The sequence below is a fragment of the Muscardinus avellanarius genome (assembly GCF_963383645.1).
Source record: "Muscardinus avellanarius genome assembly, chromosome: 6".
Lineage (NCBI taxonomy): Eukaryota > Metazoa > Chordata > Mammalia > Rodentia > Gliridae > Muscardinus > Muscardinus avellanarius.
In genome coordinates, this window is record NC_137791.1 from 106,930,301 (window position 1) to 106,951,480 (window position 21,180).

Below are 21,180 nucleotides of genomic sequence, written 5' to 3' on the forward strand. Positions count from 1 at the left end.
AAGAAGGGTAGGAAAATATAATATACTTATAGGTACAACATTTTAAAAGCCCATAAATTTAATCTTGTTCTACATTTTAAGGTTTAGAAAATCTATTAGCCTTTTAAAATATTTTAAGAATGACTGTAAACCTGTCAGAGTGTTTGTCTCCGGGGGTGAGGCCTTGTGAGCCTGCAGTATGTGCTCAATAAATGTTTACTGCAGGAAGGAAGGACTGTAAAGTGATACACAGGCTTCTCTTTTACCATACTACATGAAAGCCCTAAGTAGTATTTTTGCCAAAGACATTTATGCAAGAAAACCAAATTCCGTATGAGAACAAATTCCAAGTCATAAGAATGTGACACTGAAAGGTAGAAATATAAAAGATTTAAAACACTATGCGCAGCCTGGCGTGGTGGCGCACGCTTGTAATTCCCACGCTTGGGAGGCTGAGACAGGAGGATCGCGCAGGTTCGAAGCCAGCCTCAGCTACTTAGTGAGGCTCTCAGTAACTTAGTGAGACCCTGTTTCCAAACAAAATATAAAATGGGTCTGGGAGTATAGCCCAAGGGTAAGAAGCCTCTGGGTTCCACCCCCAGTACCATCAAAAACAAAAACAAAAACAAAAACAAAAAAACAAAACCAAAACCAAAACACTATGCGCAGTCTGAATTTCTAAAGATCTAAAGATAGCATGTTTGAACAGGGAAATGGATGAGAGTATTTGTGAACAAACTTCATTAAGGGAAATTTTGATCCAAGCCATGTAAGTTTAAATTAACACTGAGAAAACAATTATTTGCAAGAATGACCATATACATTGGTCATATACGGCAACTCTTTCTAAGCTTGTATTGTCAGTACTGTCTGTGCAAAATTGCTTGTAGTGTCCTCAGATGGGTGCCATGACAAGCCGCGTTGCAGTCTCCCCTTCAATGGTGTATGTGGAAGCAACGTGACCTGCTGATTCCTTTAACTAGATGGAGTCTGGCAGGGCTCCGGCTGCGCTTTCAGAAAACTGGTCTGGATATGTGAGACCTGGAGCACAGGCAGCAGCAGCTGGAAGGCATCCTGCACGTAGGCCGTGCTGTTGCAGCCCTATGGGGAGAAGAACAGCTCAGGGTTATTTTTTTTTAGTTCAATCTTGATACTTCTCTCAATTCATTAATGCTCCTTTTCATTTGAGAAGAAGAAACATTATCAAATTGGAACATTATGAAATTCTCATAATGTTGGTGCTCACAGCACATGTACGTACATTCTTCAGGATGGAGTTTGTTCAGCTCTTAATCATCTACATCAACAGAAGAATTCACTCACCATGAGGCAAATCGCCTCTGTGGGCTTTCAGGGCAAATCAGTGCGCGGATATCCATGACCCGGTAAGCCTCGCCTATCCCTTTCCCAGGTCAACCCCATTGCCCTGAAATCTCGTGAAAGCACAGTGTGAACGAGGTCATGTTCTAATCTATAGCTGAGTAAACTGAATGGTTGGTCTACATAATGCTAACTGGAGATATTAGTATAGAATTATGCATGGCAAACCCACTGACACTGTCATTGGCTCACACATGTTGGTACCTTCTGTTTGGTTTGGTTTTCTACGCTACTCTTCATTCTATTCCTGCTCCTCATATGCTCCTAAACAGTATTAAACAGAGAGGCCATTTAAAGTGCAGGATGGGGCTGGGGTACAGCTCAGAGCTAGAGTCCTTGTCTTGCATGCATGAGGCCCTGGATTTGACCCCCATATCACAAAATAAATACATAAATAAAGAAGTGATTGAAAAAACAGCACCACAAAATAAATGCATAAGTAAAGAAGTGACTGATATGTCTTAGGGTAACTAAGACATATGAAAACATCCGCTGGGGGAATGAATAAACACTTGACCTTGTATTTGTGACAAATGACGTGGTAAATCAACCTCCTGTTTTCTGGGTGGCCAGCATGGGGATTTTCTTGTTCTGTATTCTGCCTGTGATCGCCGAGGCTTTTTATCTGGGCCTGTCCCTCTGGACCTGGCCCTACAGCTCTTGTCTCTTCTGGATAAACTTGACCCCAGTGTGGCTCTCTCCTAAACAACAGCACGTAGTACCCCCACTTTGTTATTTTTGTACACTGGCAGTTTTCCTTCAGAGTCAGGTACAGCCAGGCGTGGTGATACACACCTGTAATCCTGCTACTTGGGAGGCTGAGACAGGATGATTGCAGGTTCAAAGTCAGCCTCAACAGCTTAGTGAGACCCTGCTTCCAAATAAAAAATAAAATGGGGCTGGGGGTAGGGAGCTCAGCTGTAGAACACCCCTGGGTCCAATTCTCAGCATGGCAAAAAAAAAAAAAAATGGTATGATTTCCTAAAATATTGCTATAAATACTAGGTAGACCTCTTGAAATTTGCTAATTTCTAAGTTTTGTCATTGCAACCTACTTCAGAAAGAAAAAACCCAGGAGCAAAAAGAAAAAAAAACAAAAAAACAACTATTAAACATGCGTTACCCATGTTTAGCCTCAGCTGGGGAACATCTTGTGGCTTTGGGAGGGACCCTGGGGCCAGAGATGTGCAGTTTCCTATGGTCTGGTCCCTAATGGCAGGCTTTCCTCCACCGTCCACAGGTAGAACACATTGCACATGCTCGAAGAACAAGAAATCTTCCTGGGCCTCTTTTCTTCTCCCCTACATCACTGTCTTTGGCAGAGTCACCGCAGCGCTGGGGCAGCTTCATATGGGTGCAGCTGGTGCTATGAAGTCCTGGTGAGCCCGAGGGCCATGGAGTGAATGGTCACAGTGGACGGTGGCTGCTAGGGTCTGGAGATGGCATGGCCCCCAGCAAAGCTCCTGTGTTGGCACTGCAGCAAGTGCAGAGGTAGAGGGTATGGCTGGAGGAGCTGGGTCACTGGGGGTGGCCTTAAGGACTGTATCTGTCCCTGGTCACTTCCTGTCTCTTTTGCACTCCCTTTCTGGCCTCCATGAGTCAAGCAGCCTTTCCTCCACCACTCTCTGCTGCCACCAGGTTTCTGCCTTGGAGCTGGCTGACCCTGGACCGAACCCCTAAGCCCAAATAAGCCCAAATAAGCCTTTCCTCTTTCCTCTAAATTTTCTTATCAGGTATTTTGGTTGTAGTGATGAAAAGCTGACTAAAATAGCCGCCTTGTCACTGAATGGGCAGAGGGGAAACATTCTATTACTCATTTTTTTTCTTTTGCCAGCCTGGAACTTAGACCCAGCTAAACCAAAGGTTATTGTGAACGGAGGGAAGTGCCCATCTTTATCAAAGTTACCACTGCACAATGGTCCCTCATTGCAGCCAATAACCATGCGATTAAATTTAGCATCAAACTTGGCAGCAAAACTCTGCCTTGGCCAGAAGAAATGGTGACAGAAATAACGTGCAAGCTTAGCGTTTCTTTCGACAATCAGGAATTCTTGAAAATTAGGTATTGTTGTTCCACCAGAGGGGTTACAGCTGGTTGAGCTACATAAATGAACTCAAAAAAGGATTTTTGATGATAAGATTTAGAATTGCAATAACACTTGCTGCCTAGGAGAAAGACGAAAAAAGAAAAAAATATATATATATATAACATTTGCTTTGATTCAGAAGTACTTTCTCTCTGGGTGCGACTTACCTCTAACAATACGCTACTGATCATGGGGTTAAGCTCCTCAGCCTTCTTCTTGCTCTGTGGAATCAAAAGCATTAAATTGACATATTAGGGGCTCATAGTTTAATGCTTGCCACACACACACAAAATAAGATACTGGCATTGTTGCTGGATCTCCGAGAGAGGACAGGAAGTGGATTATTTGTTATAGACCAGGTTTCCTATTTGGAGCTTCTCCTGCAAAATCTCAATTTCAACAGAACTCCCCAGAGGTAGGTAGGTAGATACCCTGATAATACAAACTTCAACATGAAAAAAATATGGTTGAGGAAGGCTGAGAAAGTTGTGTACAGTCATACAGCTAGAAATGTAAACTCAAACATTTTTAACAATTTAAAGTTTGTTGAGGGCCTGGGAACAGACCCAGAGTGTAAGAGGTGGCCGAGCTGGGATCTTGCCTTTACTTAAAATTTTGATAATTTGTTCATCATGTTTTTTTGTATTTTTATTTTTAAAAATTAAGTGTGATGTGGTGATGCATGCTTGTAATTCTAGTACTTGAGAGGATGAGACAGGAGGGTTGCAAGTTCAAGATCAGCCTCAGCGGCCGGGCGTGGTGGCGCACGCTTGTAATCCCCGCGCTTGGGAGGCGGAGACAGGAGGATCGCGCAGGTTCGAAGCCAGCCGCACTGGCTTAAGAGACCCTGTTTCCAAATAAAAATATAAAATAGGTCTGGGAGTGTAGCCCGGATGTAGAAGGGCTTCCAGGAACCCCAGTACCACCAAAAAAAAAAAAAAAAAAAAAATCAGCCTCAACAACTTAGTGAGGCCCTGTTTCCAAATAAAATATAAAATTGGGCCAAAGGAGGTATAGTCCAGAGGTAGAATGGCCCTGGGTTCAATCCCCAGTGCCCGCCCCACACACACCATATTAAGATATCTACTTAAGCAGGGCACAGTGTGACATGCCTGTAATCCCAGTACTTAGGGGGCTGAGACAGTAGCATTGCAGGTTCAAGGACAGTTTCAGCAGCTTAGCAAGACTCTCAACAACCTAGTGAGATCCTGTTTAAAAACAAAAAAAAATCTGGGGGTGTAGGAGCTTGGAGGTAGAATTCCTCTGGGTTTAATCCCCAGTATATGTGTGCCCACACACAGACACACACCACACATACAAATAAAAATCTCTATTAATTTTACTGTGGTTTTTTTTTTTTCAATTTTCCCCCCCTCAAAATTTACAAGCCAGTTAGGTCCTCTATTTCCCTACTCTAGTCCAGCACTGTTCTAATCACCACCACCACCACCACTATCATCATCATCTTCTTTTTACTTTTTTGTGGTACCAGGAAATTGTAGCCACGGGTGTTCTAACACCCAATGACAACCCCAGCCTTATTTTTAATATTTAATTTGAAACAGGGTCTCGCTAAGTTGCTGAGGCTAGCCTTGAACCTGTGATTCTGCTGTCTCAGCCTTTCAAGTACTGGGATTACAGGTGTGTCCACTGTACCTGGATCTCCTTCTTCTTTTGAATATGAACATGAGTACCTGTTATAAAGCATCTTTCAGAATAGAAGCAAAGTTAAAGCATCCTTAAGTATAACTTTCAAATAAGTCTTCAGATTCAAGTTTGAAAAACACTTTTCTCCCTAAAGTACAGAGTAGGAAACCTACTATACAGTTGGTGTTCAAAACATGAGAGCTAGAAGTATCACTATCCTTATTTATGCTATTGGTCTATCAAATCAAATTGTCTTCTCTATCTAAAATATTCAACCCACTCTTAGACAATAAATCATTAAAGGGACTGGAGAGAGAGAGTGTAATCTAAAGAGCTGGCTTCCTTCACTGTATGTGGAAGAGTTAATGGCAAACGAAAGCATAGAGATTAAATACACCTTGCCAGAGAAGCTTACTTTCATTGCTGTAACTGAAGGCAGAGTGATGTCTTACATAGGAAACCATAATAGTGTCTTGGGGGAAAAAAACCTCTTTAAAAACCCAGTTGTTTTAGTAAGTAACCAGAAAATCCATTGTGGTATTTGCTTTCATGTTTATCTGATTATCAATAAACCTCTAAAATATAATCAAAATGAGAGCAATAAAATGACATTGGTTTTCGGAATCAATGAGATGTGCAAGCAATTTAAATCGAGCCCAGAGAGCAATATACACTCATTAGCTTCAAGTTATGAACAATGGCTGGTTCAGAGAACAGAAACAGTGACCTGATGCAAATGATCCATCATAATACACGATCAGGGCCACTGCTGTGGTGAGATGCCATTTCAGTAAACTCTATTTTATTTTATTTTTTAAAATCTTAGAGACTCAAAGCTTTATTGGAAAACTGTATTTACTTGTTGATTTTTGGTTGGAAGAAATGGGAGACACTTTCAAAGACAGCATATGGGGAAAGGTATAACACAAAAAGACTTCATTGACATAGTAGGCTTGGTAAGATAAATAAATAAAAAACTGAGAAACTGATCATAATATTTTTTTCTAAAAGGGAAAACAGCCAACACAAGGAGATCTGTAGGAGGCCCACGTGGGGAGGACAAGTGTTTGAAATGGCATAAGTCTGTATCAGGTTAAGGGTATAAATGTAGCCAAAGACCACAAATTTTGGTCAGAACTGTGACAGGCTCTTTTTTTCTTCTGCTTTTTGTTTTGTGGTAGTGCTAGAGATTGAACCCAGGGACATTTTACCCCCACACCTATTTTATTTTTTATTTTGAAACAGAGTCTTGCTAAGTAGCAGGGGCTGGCTTTAAACCTGCGATCGTCCTCTCTCAGCTTCCTAAGTACTGGGGTTACAGGCATGCACCACCACACCCGGTTCACTGAAGGATAATCTAAAGAATATTTTTGGTTTCTTTGGTTAAATAGACAGGAAAAAAAGAGTGGTAATTATTACTGCATCTGGGATTAGTTTTCAGCTATATCTGTATGTACCCTTTTATTGAGTTAATTTATTGTGGTTCTGGTGACTGAACCTGGGGCCTTGCACATACTGGGCAAATGCTCTACTACTGAGTGACATACCAGCCTTTTCTAATATTTTTATTTATTTTATTTTTAATTTTTTTAAATACTGGGGATCTAATCCAAAGGCATTCTATCTCCAGCTATACCACTGACCCTTTTTATTTTGAAACAGGGCCTCCCCAAGTTGCTGAGGCTGTCTTCGAACCTGTGATCCTCCTCTCTCAGCCTCCCATGTACTGGGATTACAGGTGTGTGAAACTGTGCCCCTTTTAATATTTTTCATTTTGAGACAGGGTTACACTAAGTTTCCAAGGCTAATCTCAAACTTGTGATCATCCTGTGTCCGATTCCTGAACAGCTTGGATTACAGGTATGGGCCACCATGCCTGGCTTTATATAATCTTTTAAAAGACCAAAAAAATAGCTGACTGTGTGGTACACTACTACAATCCGAGTACTTAGGAGGCTGAGACAGGAGGACCACAGGTTCGAAAACAGCCTCAACAACCCAGCAAGATTATGTTTCAAAACAACAACAACAAAAACAAAAAAAAACAGGGCTGGGGGTATAGCTCTGAAGCAGAATGCCCTGGGTTCAATGCCCAGTATCACCACCACCAAAAAGGGGTGAGGGGAGAATCCTCTTTTCAAGAATAGTTTTGTCAGTTTTAAAACAAACAAACAAGCATAAAAGGTCTTACTTTTGCCTTTGGCATTTTTACACACATCTATCAAAAACTGTTAACTTCTTTTCTTTTTTTTTTTTGGTGGTACTGGGGTTCCTGGAAGTCCTTCTTCCTCCGGGCTATACTCCCAGACCTATTTTATATTTTTGAAACAGGGTCTCTTACGCCAGCGCGGCTGGCTTCGAACCTGCGCGATCCTCCTGTCTCCGCCTCCCAAGCGCGGGGATTACAAGCGTGCGCCACCACGCCCGGCCTGTTAACTTCTTTTCTGTTTTCCCTTCCTTCCTAAAAAGGATTTAGTGGCCTTCCAATTGCTAATCAGGTTTACTATCATTTATAGTCCAAATGGAACAAAATATATTTTAATAGGGAACCAAACCTTTTGTCCTAAGGGAACAAATCTCTCCAGCTGAATTTCAGGTCAGGAGTTACTTGGAGGAGAATTCCCTTTCCTTTTCCTGAGGGACAGAGAACTCTTCCCAGCTGCCCTAAGATTTTCCCATGTAAGCAACTGTCTGCTCTATTTCTAAAGCTGATCCTGGCATTCTTAGCAAAATGATGGCCTCTGGATATCATACAACTACTTACATCTTAGCTTTAAGAATTTATTTCTGAAGAATTAAGGCAGCTTACTTAATTCAGTTACAAAGTTATTGTAACTCTACATAATGAAGTAAGGGAGAATAAGAAAAATATATTTGGGGAGAAGAAATAATATTCTCCTATTTACACAATTTATGTAGGGTCAAAGAATTGCCATTATTTGGTTCTTTTAATTGAATTTGAGAGAAAAATTCTTCCCAATTGCCAGAATGATAGAAATCTCTGAAGCATTTGGTGTAATATTTAGAAGTACTTATATTTATTACATGTAAATAAATTTCAAAGACACATAAATAGAAAGGGAGGTAAGTATATTTTATGAAAGGGGCATTTTTGTCTTAGGAATGCTGATTCCTACAAATATTTATCTTTTAAAAGTATTCTCAGCAGGGTGTGGTGGCACATGCTTGAAATCCCAGTATTTGGGAGGCTGAGATGGGAGGATTGAAGGTTCAAGGACAGCTTCATTTTAAGTAGTGAGACTCTCATCAAACTAGCAAGACTTTGTTTCAAAACAAAATAAAATGGTGCTGGGGGTGCAACTTAGAAGTAGAATGCCCCCAGGTTCAGTGCCCAGCGCCAAAAAAGTACTCTCCATTCTTAACTACTTTGTATTTATGATCCAAGATAAACAGTTGAGAAAATTAGTTTGTAATGATGTTATTCAGCACATATATGCATATGATCAGTTTTTCTTTCAACTAAAATACTTAATGTCTACCTGACTTCTTATGGACATATCTAGAGACATATTCTGAAAGAAAATTCTATAAACACATATTCCAGAATAAGAGAACAACAACTAAACTGATGAAGTCTTTCAGGTTACTAACTACAAAATGCCTTTAGAAAATTCAGAACCAAGCAAGACAATTTTAAGAAGAAATAATGCTTCAGAGTAAATTTTATTTTTCCTCTGATACCTAGAATTCTTATTTTAGTTGGGCATAAAAATGATTTTTATTACAAAGGTGATAAAACACAGAGACATCGACTAAAGGCAAGAAATCTTCTGGAGAAGAACACCCTATGTTACTTAGGGGAAAGATGGACCTGCTGTTTCTATGTGATTCAAACTCATCTACTTGTCTTATAAATTACCCATCAACCCTGCACAGAATATCAATTTGTTCATTTCTTTCTCTCTCTCTCTCTCTCTCTCTCTCTCTCTCTCTCTCTCTCTCTCTCTCTCTCTCTGTGGACCTGGAGATTGAACCCAGGAAAATTCTACCTTCAAGCTACACTCCCAGCCTTATTTGTAATCCTTTATTATTTTGAAACAGGATCTTACTAAGTAAGTGAGGCTAGCTGTGAGCCTGCAATCCTCCTGTCTCAGTCTCCCAAGTACTGGGATTACAAGCATGCACCACCTCACCCAGCTCAGAATACCAATTCCTGCACAGAGAGCAGAATATTTTTAAAAAGAGGTGGTCAGTTTTCCATTGTTTTTTGCAAAGCAATATTAACACAGTGTGATTTCATTTTATGAGTGACTTGTCAGAAGAAAAACTGCTGAGTACATCTCTTTTACATTTTTAGTTAAAAAAAAAAAAAACAGCAAAATCCTATATTAGATGGTGACAAGTGGCCTCACTGGTTCCCAGCAATCTTCTAGTGATTCTGAGTGATCAGGCCCAGAAGCTCTGCAGTAAGAAGGAAGTTAAAAGGCTCACCACCCTTTTCTCTCCGCAGAGAATCTGTCCTGACCATTCTCTGGATGAGCTTCTTCCACAACATGACATCTGAGGTGACTTGGTACGGTTCTTTGCGTACGAGCTCAGCAGCACACAGCGATTTAGCATCCAAGTATGACAGAGTGTTCTCAGCAATATGGTCCAACCCTCAAGTTGGCAGAGCAGTTATAAAATCTCTTTGCAACATAGGTTTAAGAAATGAGTTTATGTGCCATGTTGGTAATGACACATTTGGCAAATAAAGATGTTCCACAAATTCCACTTGATCAGACTCTGACCACTGCTCAAAATATTGACACACAGTTCCTTTTCTTTTTCACAGCTTGCCAAGAGTTTCCGTTGCTTGGGCACAATCATGCTGGAAGGGCCATTGGCGAGTTTCATTTTGGCCACACAATTTTTAGTCTTCACAGAAGTGCTTGCTAGACATACTGTTTTTTGGTTTAAGCAGAGCCTGGCACAGTCGTTGTAGGTCTGTCTAAGTGAATTCTTCTCTGGTATTATGTTCCTAGGGGATTCGCCATTATTACAGTCTTCTCTCTTTGAAGAATTCATAAACTTTCTTGTGCTTTCTCCCACAGCACCGCCTCAGCCAGGTCCATAATCTCCGGGCAGTAAACTCTATTTTAGACTCAGCTTTTTCTTTCTCTAAATGATAACGTGTATGTTCCTGGTTTTGTGCATGCACATTTGTACACATGTGTATATATGCACATGTATATAAAGTTCAAGAACACATCCATCCACTAGAGCCTTGCTACATCAAATGCGGACTGGCTCAGGGACATTCTGATCACCTGAGAGCTTAACGGCAACGCAGCAGCTCCGTGCTCATCCCAGGTGCACAGAATTAGAACCTGCACTTTAACTAGACCTCCAGGTGATCATGTGTACATTAAGGTTTGCAAAATACTGTGTTAGAACACAATATGTTAAAAGGAAGGAAAAACAATACCATGAATATTACCCACTAAGGTAGATCAATTAGTGTTTAAACAAATCATAAAATATAACACACACTCACATCCTTATCACTAGACAACTACAGAAGAAAGAGCTGACTGTCTGATGCATCCAACTGGCAGCTGACAGATCAACAGAAGCCTGAGTGAATCAGTTCACTCCTCTGGGCCTCAGTTTCCTCACCTAGTGAACTGTAGAGAGACTGAGAAGAAGGAGCAGTAGTGCTGTGGGAATCTAAATTGCAAAGGCCATCACATCCTGACGAAGCCCTCACACCTCTCTGTAAACCTAGCATTTCCACCCCAGTCCATGGGCATCAGGTGGCTCAGTCAACACTGTGTATTGATGCATTTTATCCAGCCTATCAAATCAATGAGTGTCCATCATCCCATCATCCTGCTTGCATACAGTGAAGCTCTACTGCTAAAGGTCTAAAATTACACAAATATAAATGCTGCTGTTTTCCAAAAGAAGAGGAGCAAGCCAGGTCCCTTAATAGCAGAATGAGGAGGCAGTGTGTAGCTTACCCCTTAGTAATAACCAAGTCACTTACAGAAGTGTGGGGAATAGACATCTTCTGTGTTGACAGCTGGATCCATAACTATTTCCTTATTTCCTGCTTCTTTTGAGTCCTGCCCTTGGCCAGAGGAGTGCACCCCAACAGCTAGGTAGGACCATATGATACGAGCCTGTCCCCAGTCACTGCAGTGGTACCAAAGTCAGTATCTGACCTAAGCTGATCAGCTCTGTAAGCTTTCTCACCCGAGAAACAGGAGTCAGAAGGCAGAGCCCCAGGGGATGGGAATTGCTGTTAATGAGTCACATTCATCGCAACACTTTAGAGAGAGGGTATGAGCTCTAGGGCTGAGTCCCCACAGCTACGCACAGCCCTCTACTGCCTTTTATCAAGCCCCTTTTTATCTAAGCCATTTAGAATTTGGTTTTTGTTATGGGTTAAATTGTACCCTCCCCAAAAATGTTATATTGAAATGTTAATCTCCCCCCCATGGTACCTCAGACTAACTGAAGTTCTTTGGAGATAGGGCTGTGGCAGATGCAGTAAGTCAAGGTGGAGTCATATTGATCACCATTGTGAATGGTGTTCTTATGAAAAGAGGAAAATCTGGACATAGACAAGCATGGAGGCTGACAATGTGAAGACGTACAGGGAGAGAACAGTGGCGTGAAGATAGAGAGACGGAGGTTTTTTTTTTTTTTGGTGGTACTGGGGTTCCTGGAAACCCTTTTGCCTCCGGGCTATACTCCCAGACTCATTTTTTTATACTTTTTAAAATTTATAAACAGGGTATCCTAAGCCAGCGCGGCTGGCTTCGGAGTTTTGTAGCTCCATTCCAGGAATGCCTCGGACTACCATAAACCGGAAGAAGCAAGGAAGAAGCCTGCAGGCTTCCCCAACCTCAGACTTCCAGCCTCCGGACCGGGGAGAGTCCCTTTCAGATGTTCATGCTGTCCAGCTTGGGGCACTTTGTTACAGGAATTTTAGAAAACTAATACACTCGCAGCCAAAAAAAACAAAATATCAAACAAAAAAACCCCATAACTAAGATAGAAATTGAACCCAGCTTTTATGCCACTTGGTAACATTTCTTTTTCTTTTTCTTTTACTTAAAATTGAAGTGTAGCTGGGCCTGGTGGTGCACGCTTGTAATCCCAGCATTTGGGAGGCTGAGACCGGAGGATGGTGGTTCACAGATAGCCTCAGCTACTTAGGTGAGGCCCTCCAAAAATTAGTGAGACCCTGTTTCAAATTAAAAAGAATAAAAAAAAAATAGGGCAGGGGTATACCTTGGAGGTCAGATGCCCCTGGGTTCCATCCTCAGACCCGGGGGAAAAAAAATTGAAGTGTGACAAAATAGAGCAAAGAAATTTCTTATGTAGCTCATAAAATAAACTGAAGGGACATTGAATGAGAATACTCAAAACTATGTTAATAGATGTTCTTGAACTATATGTACTATAGATGTTAAATAACAGAAGGAACCTTCATTACACACTATTTATTTATTTATTTATTTGTTTGTTTGTTTGTTTATTCTACAGGACTGGGGCTCAGTCCCAGGGCCTCACATATGCTCGGCAAACACCCTATTACTGAGATAAACCCCTCAGCCCAGACACTACTTATTGCTTTAATAAACAAAGAAAAGGGGGTCTACAGTGGTTTTAAAATTTACGCAACATCTGGGATGTCTGAGAGAGCGGACTTGGGGCTGAAACCCAGTCACAGGAGAGCCCTACGTTGCCTGTGGATAGAGAAGGTGCTCTTGGCCTGATTTAGCACACAGCACGGCCCAGCTTTTTTTCCTTCCTTCCTTCCTTTCTTTTCTTTTATTCTCTCTCCCTTCTTCCTTCCTTCCTTCTTTCCTCCTTTCTTTCTTTCTTTCTTTCTTTCTTTCTTTCTTTCTTTTTCTTTTTGTGGTACTAGACATAGACAAGCATTGAGGAAGACGAGCATTGGAACCCAGGGTCTCTTCTACCTCCGGGCTATACTCCCAGATCTATTTTATAATTTATTTGGAAACAAGGTCTCATTAAGTTTCTGAGAGCCTCACTAAGTAGCTGAGGCTGGCTTCGAACCTGTACGATCCTCCTGCAAGCGTGCACCACCACGCCTGGCAACAGCCCAGCTTTCTATGGAGCATCCACAAAGGTGCTGCTTCCCTGACTCTTTCTCACAGCCCCTCACAAACACACTTCTTTTTTTTAAAAGGGTCTTGCCATTTTCTACAGTTATTTTAATTATATTATAATCTTACCCCAACAGTGGTTAAAGAATTTGTAAACTTCTTCGATAAGGAAGCCATTTCATTGCACATTGCAGTAGTTAATCTGAAAGAAGAAAAAAAAAAGAAGTTTGGGGATTTTGCGATAAAGTAAAATAACGTAACTCTTATGCCAATGATCGACGTCAATGCAGCAGTACGCCCGAGAGGACAGCACACGGCTGGACCTACGCCGGAGCAGAGATGGGCAGCGGAGTCTTTCTCAGTGGTCTTCTAAGTTTCAGTCACAGTCAAATCAAATTCTGGTTTTTGCTGCCTGCTTAATTAAAGAATAATCATCGAATTTGTGGGACCTCTTTTTAGAATCAAAACCATGTGCAGGAAAATGTCAAGCTTGAGCTGCACACCTTTAGGGAGGTAACTGAGGTCCTATGTGGAGTACTTGTAGTCCTAGTCATTTTTAATCCTCACACTGACCTTATAGGTTAAATGATCATCCTATCTTGTACAGATGGGGACACTGACAGGTATGAAGGCTAAGTGACCTGCCCCAGAGCAGTAGAGTAGAGGTGAAGACTCAACCTTAGCTGTCTCTTTATATATATTTATTAAGAAATGCATTATGTTATCAAGAAGAACAAACTAGACAGACCAGGAATTATTGATGAAGAGATGTAGGGGAAGAAATGGCAAATCATTCAGAGATATGAAAGTCGTATAACCAAGCAAGATGTGGTGGCGCACGCATGTAATCCCAGCATTCGGGAGGCTGAGACAGGAGGATCGCGGTTCGCAGCCAGCCTCAGCTACTTAGTGAGGCCATTTGCAACTCAGTGAGACCCTGTTGCAAAATAAAAAATAAAAAATAGGGCCAGGGGTGTTGCTCGGATGTAGAATGCCCCTGGGATCCATCCCCAGTACCTCAAAATAAAAAGTCATATAACCAATTGTTAAAAGATAATAAAAAAAGAACTGATGTTGTTAAGTAATTAGGTTGTTTTCAGTTTTTGTTGTCATCTACAATGTTAGAATAAACATTGTTTTGGTTAACTACTTGTATCTATCATGCTTTATTTTCTTGAAATAAAATCCTAAAACTGTGATGGCCAAAATAAACTCAGAATTTTGACCTAACTTAAAAGACATATTTTAAGACATATTCTATAGGATCTTTATTTTGAGACATCTAGTAAAAAACATATTAAAAATATAAAGAGCTGGGGGCGGGTGCACGCTTGGGAGGCGGAGACAGGAGGATCGCGCAGGTTTGAAGCCTGGCTTAAGAGACCCTGTTTCCAAATAAAATATAAAATAGGTCTGGGAGTGTAGCCCAGAGGTAGAAGGGTTCCACCATCCCCAGTACCACCAAAAATAAATAAATAAATAAATAAATAAATAAATAAATAAATAAATTACATCATTTGCCAACCAGCAGCAGAGAGCAGAACACGCAGAGCTGGTCTGAGTCCCTGGGAAAGGTGAGGTGTGTCTATTTTGTGAAGCTAGCTGAGAAGTTGCCTTTGAGCATCCTTCCTCTACTCACGTGGTATGTTAAAAATTTAAAAATATAATTACCCTCAAAGGTCTGTACTTAGATCTTGATCTATTAAAATAAATACTTTCATATCTCTGAATGATTTGCCATGTCTTCCCTTAAATCTCTTCATCAGTAATTGCTAGACTGTCTAGTTAGTTCTTCTTGATAACATATTGCATTTCTTAAAGGAGTCGTTCCTTCAGCTGACCATGGAACAATGAAGTTAGTTGACATGAAATCTGAATTCTTAGTTGTCTAGGGTGTGTGTGCACGTGCGTGCATGTGTGCTTGAATGTACACACACAATAAATATATACGTGCTTATTTTTTCAATTATATAGAATATATAATATATTTCAGTTATATGTTATATAATTTAAAAAGAAGAATAAAAGTAGCGTTTACTTTATCAGAACTTTTGCTTGGTCCTCAGCTGGTTTCTCCTCTTCCTGTCCATGAAGAATTAGTTCTGCAACTTTATGAAGCTGCTCGATGCAGCGCGCAGTTACTTCCGCCAGACTTTCAATGGATAACATATAGACTTCCTGGAATGAATAAATACCAAACAAATTATTCACCAGGCAGATACTTTTTATTTATTTTTTATTTTTTACTTTTTGGTGGTACTGGGGGTGGAACCCAGAGGCTTTCTACCTCCGGGCTATACTCCCAGACCTATTTTATATTTTATTTGGAAACAGGGTCTCACTGAGTTGCTGAGAGCCTCACTAAGTAGCTGAGGCTGCCTTCGAACCCGCGCGATCCTCCTGTCTCAGCCTCCCAAGCGCGGGGATTACAAGCGTGCGCCACCACGCCCGGCTCCAGATACTTTTTTAAAAGCCCTGAAACATTAAAATACGATGGCGATAAATATTATTTTTGGTGCTAGGAATTGAACCCAGGGCCTTGTGCATGCTAAGCACGTGCCCTACAACTGAGCCACATGCCTTGATTCTAAATGATGTAATTCATAATTTAAAAGGATGAAAACGTTTACATAAAGATTAACGACATGCCTGAGACTGTTCTGATGGAATGCTGCCGTGAAGTGAAAGTGCTGCCTGTCCCAGGGACGCGGCCACCTGCTCACAGTTGTGTCCTCAGCAGCCTGCGATGCTGGACACCCAGCGGGCAGGTGCTAGAGGGGCGTGTGGAATGGAGGCTGAACAGAGAGACCTCAGAGGAAAGTTTTCCTTAGGGTGATCTAATTAATTGATTGATCGATACTAGGGATTGAACCCAGGGGCATCTACCTCTCAGCTATATCCTCTTTTTATTTTTTGTTTTGAAACAGGGTCTTGCTATGTTGCTGAGACTGTCCTCAAACCTTCAATCCTCCTTTCTCAGCTTCCCAAGTACTGGGATTATAGGCATGTACCACCACGCCCAACAAGAGTGATCTAATGTAAAAAGTTACTTTCTTTAAAATTAAAATTCAACATAAGGTACAATTATTGCAAACTCCTTTTTTGAACCCATGCAGAATAAGTATGCGCACATAAATTTGTTAAACTACAGAATAAAAGCTAGGGCAATGAAAATATTTTTTTAAAAAAGCTTCAGTTTCCTCCTTAGTTATGGAGCATAAAAATATTTCAGAGGAACAAATGTGCATAAGATGGAGATTTAGCTGGGCGTGGTGGTGCATGCCTATAATCCCAGTACTTGGGAGGCTGAGACAGGAGGGTCACAGGTTCAAGAACAGCCTGAGCAAGTAGTGAGACTCTTAGCAACCTAGTGAGATCCTGTTTCAATAAAAACAAAACAGAGCTGGGTATCTCAGAGGTAGAATGCCTCTGGGTTCAATCCCCAGTACAACACACACACACACACACACACAAACACACACACACACACACACATCATGTTCTTAAAGATCGAATCAATTATGTTCTTAAAGTGCTTTTCCCCTTTAGCTGTAAAGCTATGGAGAAAAAGGACAAAATCTGTGCTAAGCAGCAAATTGTCTTGACATAGAGAAATTTCAGTGTTTATTACAGTTCTATTTATATTTCTATAATATAAGACAAGGTATAAACGCAAAAGCAATGACCTTTCCTCACTTCAGATTAGGATGCTAATAAAATGAATATAACACTACCAAGCACTGTCCTTTTGGTAGGTAGTCCAGAATAAATTCACCTCAATGGTCTTTGTCTTCTTGTCTTCCTGTCCATCTTCTTGAGGGTCTCTGGCGTGGTCTTGCTGTTCTTCCTTCTTCATTTCCTCCTCTGGCGCTTGGGCCATGTTCACAGACACCATGGTTTGCTCCCTGGCCACCCAGTCGTGAGCTTTCTTCATGGCCTGCAATGGTCCCCACCAAACATTACAGAAACCAGGTCATTTCAACACATGATTCGAATCACGTTGCTCTAGACCTCAGGGGGGGGGGGATTTGGTCTGTTTAAAAAGTGACGGCACCAGTCCTTAACCTCCTTAGGAGATCACTTGTTTATGTACACCTGCAATCTTAGTTCTTGAGAGGCTGAGACAGGAGGATCCCGGGATTGAGGTCAGTCTTAGCAACTTAGTGAGACTGTTTCAGATTAAAAAAATTTTTTTAAAGGGCTAGGGGTGTACTTTGGAGAAAGAATGTCCCTGGGTCCAAACCCCAGTGAGTACACACACACACACATACACACACACACACACACACACACACACACACACACACACACATTTTTTGTGGGTCTGGGGATGGAACCCAGGGGCATTCGACCTCCAAGCTACACCCCCCTGCCCTACTTTTTATTCTTTATTTTGAAACTGGGTCTCACTGAGTTGCAGAGGGCCTCACTAAGTAGCTGAGGCTGTCTGCAAACCGCCATCCTCCAGATCTCAGCCTCCTGAATGCTGGGATTACAAGCGTGCGCCACAACGCCCGGCTAAGAGTACATATATAAAAAAGATAATCTTGTAGTTGGTAAAAATATAAAATAGGAAAAGGGGACAGAATAGATAGTATGAAGAGAAAATGGAAGGGACTGATTTTTTTTTAAAGAACTATAATTATTAGCACATATTAATTGTACAAAATAATGTGTTTCTTTGTGACGTTTTCATGCAAGCACATGAAGCACTTTAACTATATCTGCCTAGCATTTTAAATGAAATTCAGGTAAGAATAAAAATTGCAGCCACCTTGACAAATCTATAGTATATTTTTTCACTTTTCATTAACAACTAAAAGGATAACAGTACTTTTTCCTACATAGGTTAGAAATTTAGCCAGAGCCATGGCTAAGTGAATTTCCACATCTGACATGTTTCACGAAGCTCTTAATGTTTCATGAACCTAATAATGTATCATGCTGGGAAGATGAAAGATGGCTCTGCTCTTCCTGATGCATGGCAGGTCTTCCCACCTCCGAGGGGACGAGAGAGGAACCGCTGGAGAGACCTGCTGCTTCTCTACGACGAGCTTAATTTCACACAAGTGTGGCTTTAAGCTATACGTGGCCCTAAAAAGATCATGGCTACACCGAAGATGCAGAAACCATTTCTTATGTCTGTTCTTTCCTGAGTTTAGAAAGGGCAGATTCACCCTAGATTTTATCACCATCCTTTAAGCTATTTGCTTAAGGAAAAGCTATTTCTCAGTGGATGCTAAAACGACTTCTTCTCTTAAAGCTTAGATGTCAAAGTTTAACCTGTCAGAGTGTGGAATGGCAAATTAGCAGAAAGCAGATTTGGGGAGAGAAATCCCATGGCAGGGGTCCTTGATGTGTCTCCTTTTAGGGATAAAGGGGGACCCTGCCTGTGTAAATAACCCAGTGCAACCTTGCGGCCACCACGCACCCGCTCCCGGCAGTGGCAGGTGCTGCCCAGAGATGGATGAGGCAATTTCCTATTGTGTTCAAGTCTCTGACCTGCCAGCGTCAGTGACCCCCATCGGAGGTAGGGACATTACTCATCTCCTGGCCGCTACCACCCACTGCCTCATCCTGCCTTTCCTAGCCCACCTTGTTAAGAGCCTGCTAAGAAAAAAGAAGGAACAGGAGAGAGAGAGAGAGAGAGAGAGAGAGAGAGAGAGAGAGAGAATATGAATGAGATATCAGTAGCTTTGGGTAATTAACGATCAGTGTCTTCTTAAGGAATCCCATGGCAAGATCTTGTACTACCTTGCAAAACAGACTGCGATATTATTAGAGGAACCCAGACTGTTAAAACTGGAATGTTCTTAGACACGAAGCAGCAGTGTAACGAGGCTCTTTTAAAATAAGGAATTTTCAAAGAAGCCTCAAATGGTGTTTTTTTTTTTTTTCCCCCCTCAGTTCCAACCACTGTCCTGCTAATCTGTTCTTCAGGCTATTTCCTCCATTCCAGCTTCTTAGGGGCAATCATCTCCTGATGAAACTGCCCCCCAGAGCCCTGGTGCTGAGGATGCTCAGTCTGAGAACCAGGACTGCGGCGGTTCTCAGCTGGGCTCCAGGGCCTGCAGCCTGAGGAATCTACCTGTGCAGATTTCCTGGCTTTTGCTCCCCATGACTGTTCTGACCCTCCTATGAATAGCATTGCTATGGGGTGGAGAAAGGCAGATTCACGTCTTCCCACTTTGGGCCAGACTGCAATTAAATTCATATTTCCTTTTTTATGCTGTCTTTCCCTTATTCCTGATGCCACCGAGTAACTGAATCCAGTTAGTTGGGACCCTGGATTCAGGCGTCTGGCCCGGGCCCCAGCACCAGCAGCAGCATCCTACGGGGAAGAGACTTGGGGTTTCCCTGGCCGGCCTCTCTGCCCAGCTCCAGCAAGGCTCAGCAAAGGCTGGGGTGGGGTGCGGGTATCTTAAAAAGGCCCTTGATGATTTGGTACCCCTCTTCCCTCCTCTATCCAGAAGATAATCACTGCTCTGGTAGAATGCTCTATTTCACCAAGAGAGGGTAAATGACTTATTCAAGGTCACGAGGTAATTACTAGCAAGACTTCAACTCAGAAGCAGGTCTCCCGACAGCCTCAAATGTTCTCTACCACTGCCTTTACTACATTGCCTCCTCCGATCTTGATTACTGACCTCCAGCTCCCCTCTCCCCACTGTGCCATACGGGGCTTGTCCATCTCTGGAATTTTGCAACCCAGACCCCCTCCTCTCCCGCCCTTTTCTAAACCCCAAACTCAGCATCAGGCGGTTCTGACCTTATTGAGTTTGTCAGGCGTGGCGGCGACGTGTAATTCAAAGAGAAGCTCTGTAAGCATGCTAGCAAATTCTTCCCCCTTTTCTTCTGAGCCTAGAAACAGAACATGACAGACGTAAGAAGTGTGATTTATTTTTCATCCTCCAGAACGTGGAAGCTCCCCTGACTTCCCAGTCTGCCGTCGGGTAGACTGGCGAGGCCATTGCTCCATGCGGTGCCCTCAAAGATGATGTCGCCCGTTGGCAGCTCGCAGGGAGGTGGTAGGCTGCTGATGGCCAGGGCTGGGTCACCCCCAGGCTGGCCTGAGGGCAACAAGAGTCTGGGGGGGGGGCTTTGTCTTCTTCATAGCTAAGGTGGCCAAATACCTATACCACCAAATGATAGGTAAACCATCACTGGCCTTGGCGCATGCTTATAATTCCAACATTTGGGAGGCTGAGACATGAGGATCGCAGTTTGCGGACAGCCTCAGCTACTTGGTGAGGTCCTCTGCAACTCAGTGAGACCCTTTTTCAAAATAAGGAAAAAAAAAATAGGGCCGGGGCTGTAGCTTAGAGGTAGAATGCCCCTGGAATTCATCCCCAGTATGGCAAAATAAATAAATAAAAATTAAAAAATAAAAGCTTCAATCTCATTTCTATCATTTGTACCTATTAGGGAATGCCACTTTTTTTTTTTTTTTTTTTTTTTTTTTGGTGGTACTGGGGTTCCTGGAAGCCCTTCTAAGTCTGGGCTACAATCCCAGACCTATTTTTACATTTTTATTTGGAAACAGGGTCTCCTAAGCCAGTGCGCGTGGCTGGCTTCGAACCTGCGCGATCCTCCTGTCTCTGCCTCCCAAGCGCGGGGATTACAAGCGTGCGCCACCACGCCCGGCTGGAATGCCACTTTTAAAGTTTCTGGTACGTGCCAAAGAATCGATTGGGGAGTAAAAGCATTATTACTCTGGCCTGACTTCATGATCCCTGAACCCAGTGGGAAGAAAACACTCTGGCTTACACCATGGACAGAGCAGTGCCTTCAGGAAAAACCAAGCCATGTGAGAAGTACTGTACTGAATGCTTGTCTAAATGTACTATTTTTAGTTCACAGACAAAATGTTTATCAGTTGGCAGCTCATGAAGATGGCCAGTGTAGCTCGTGGGTCTTTGTTGAAAACATTTGACTTAAGTCAGTTTTTTATTACCTATAATTCATATAGTCTCTTGAGGGAGACTGGTTAATAAAACAGATAA

General features: G+C 42.0%; 1 protein-coding gene across 1 annotated transcript in view; it reads right to left on the minus strand.

The window, feature by feature from the left end:
* Positions 1-954: 954 nt before the first annotated feature.
* Positions 955-21,180, minus strand: part of FAM114A1 (family with sequence similarity 114 member A1) — a gene marked incomplete at both ends in the record, with an annotated part of 73,155 nt that continues 52,929 nt past the window's right edge. Inside the window, 6 exons of the mRNA XM_080697258.1 lie at positions 955-1,080; positions 3,614-3,667; positions 13,307-13,379; positions 15,216-15,355; positions 16,953-17,114; positions 19,947-20,038. Of these exons, the coding sequence (XP_080553384.1) occupies positions 955-1,080; positions 3,614-3,667; positions 13,307-13,379; positions 15,216-15,355; positions 16,953-17,114; positions 19,947-20,038 (647 nt within the window). The remainder of the gene's footprint in view (positions 1,081-3,613; positions 3,668-13,306; positions 13,380-15,215; positions 15,356-16,952; positions 17,115-19,946; positions 20,039-21,180) is intronic.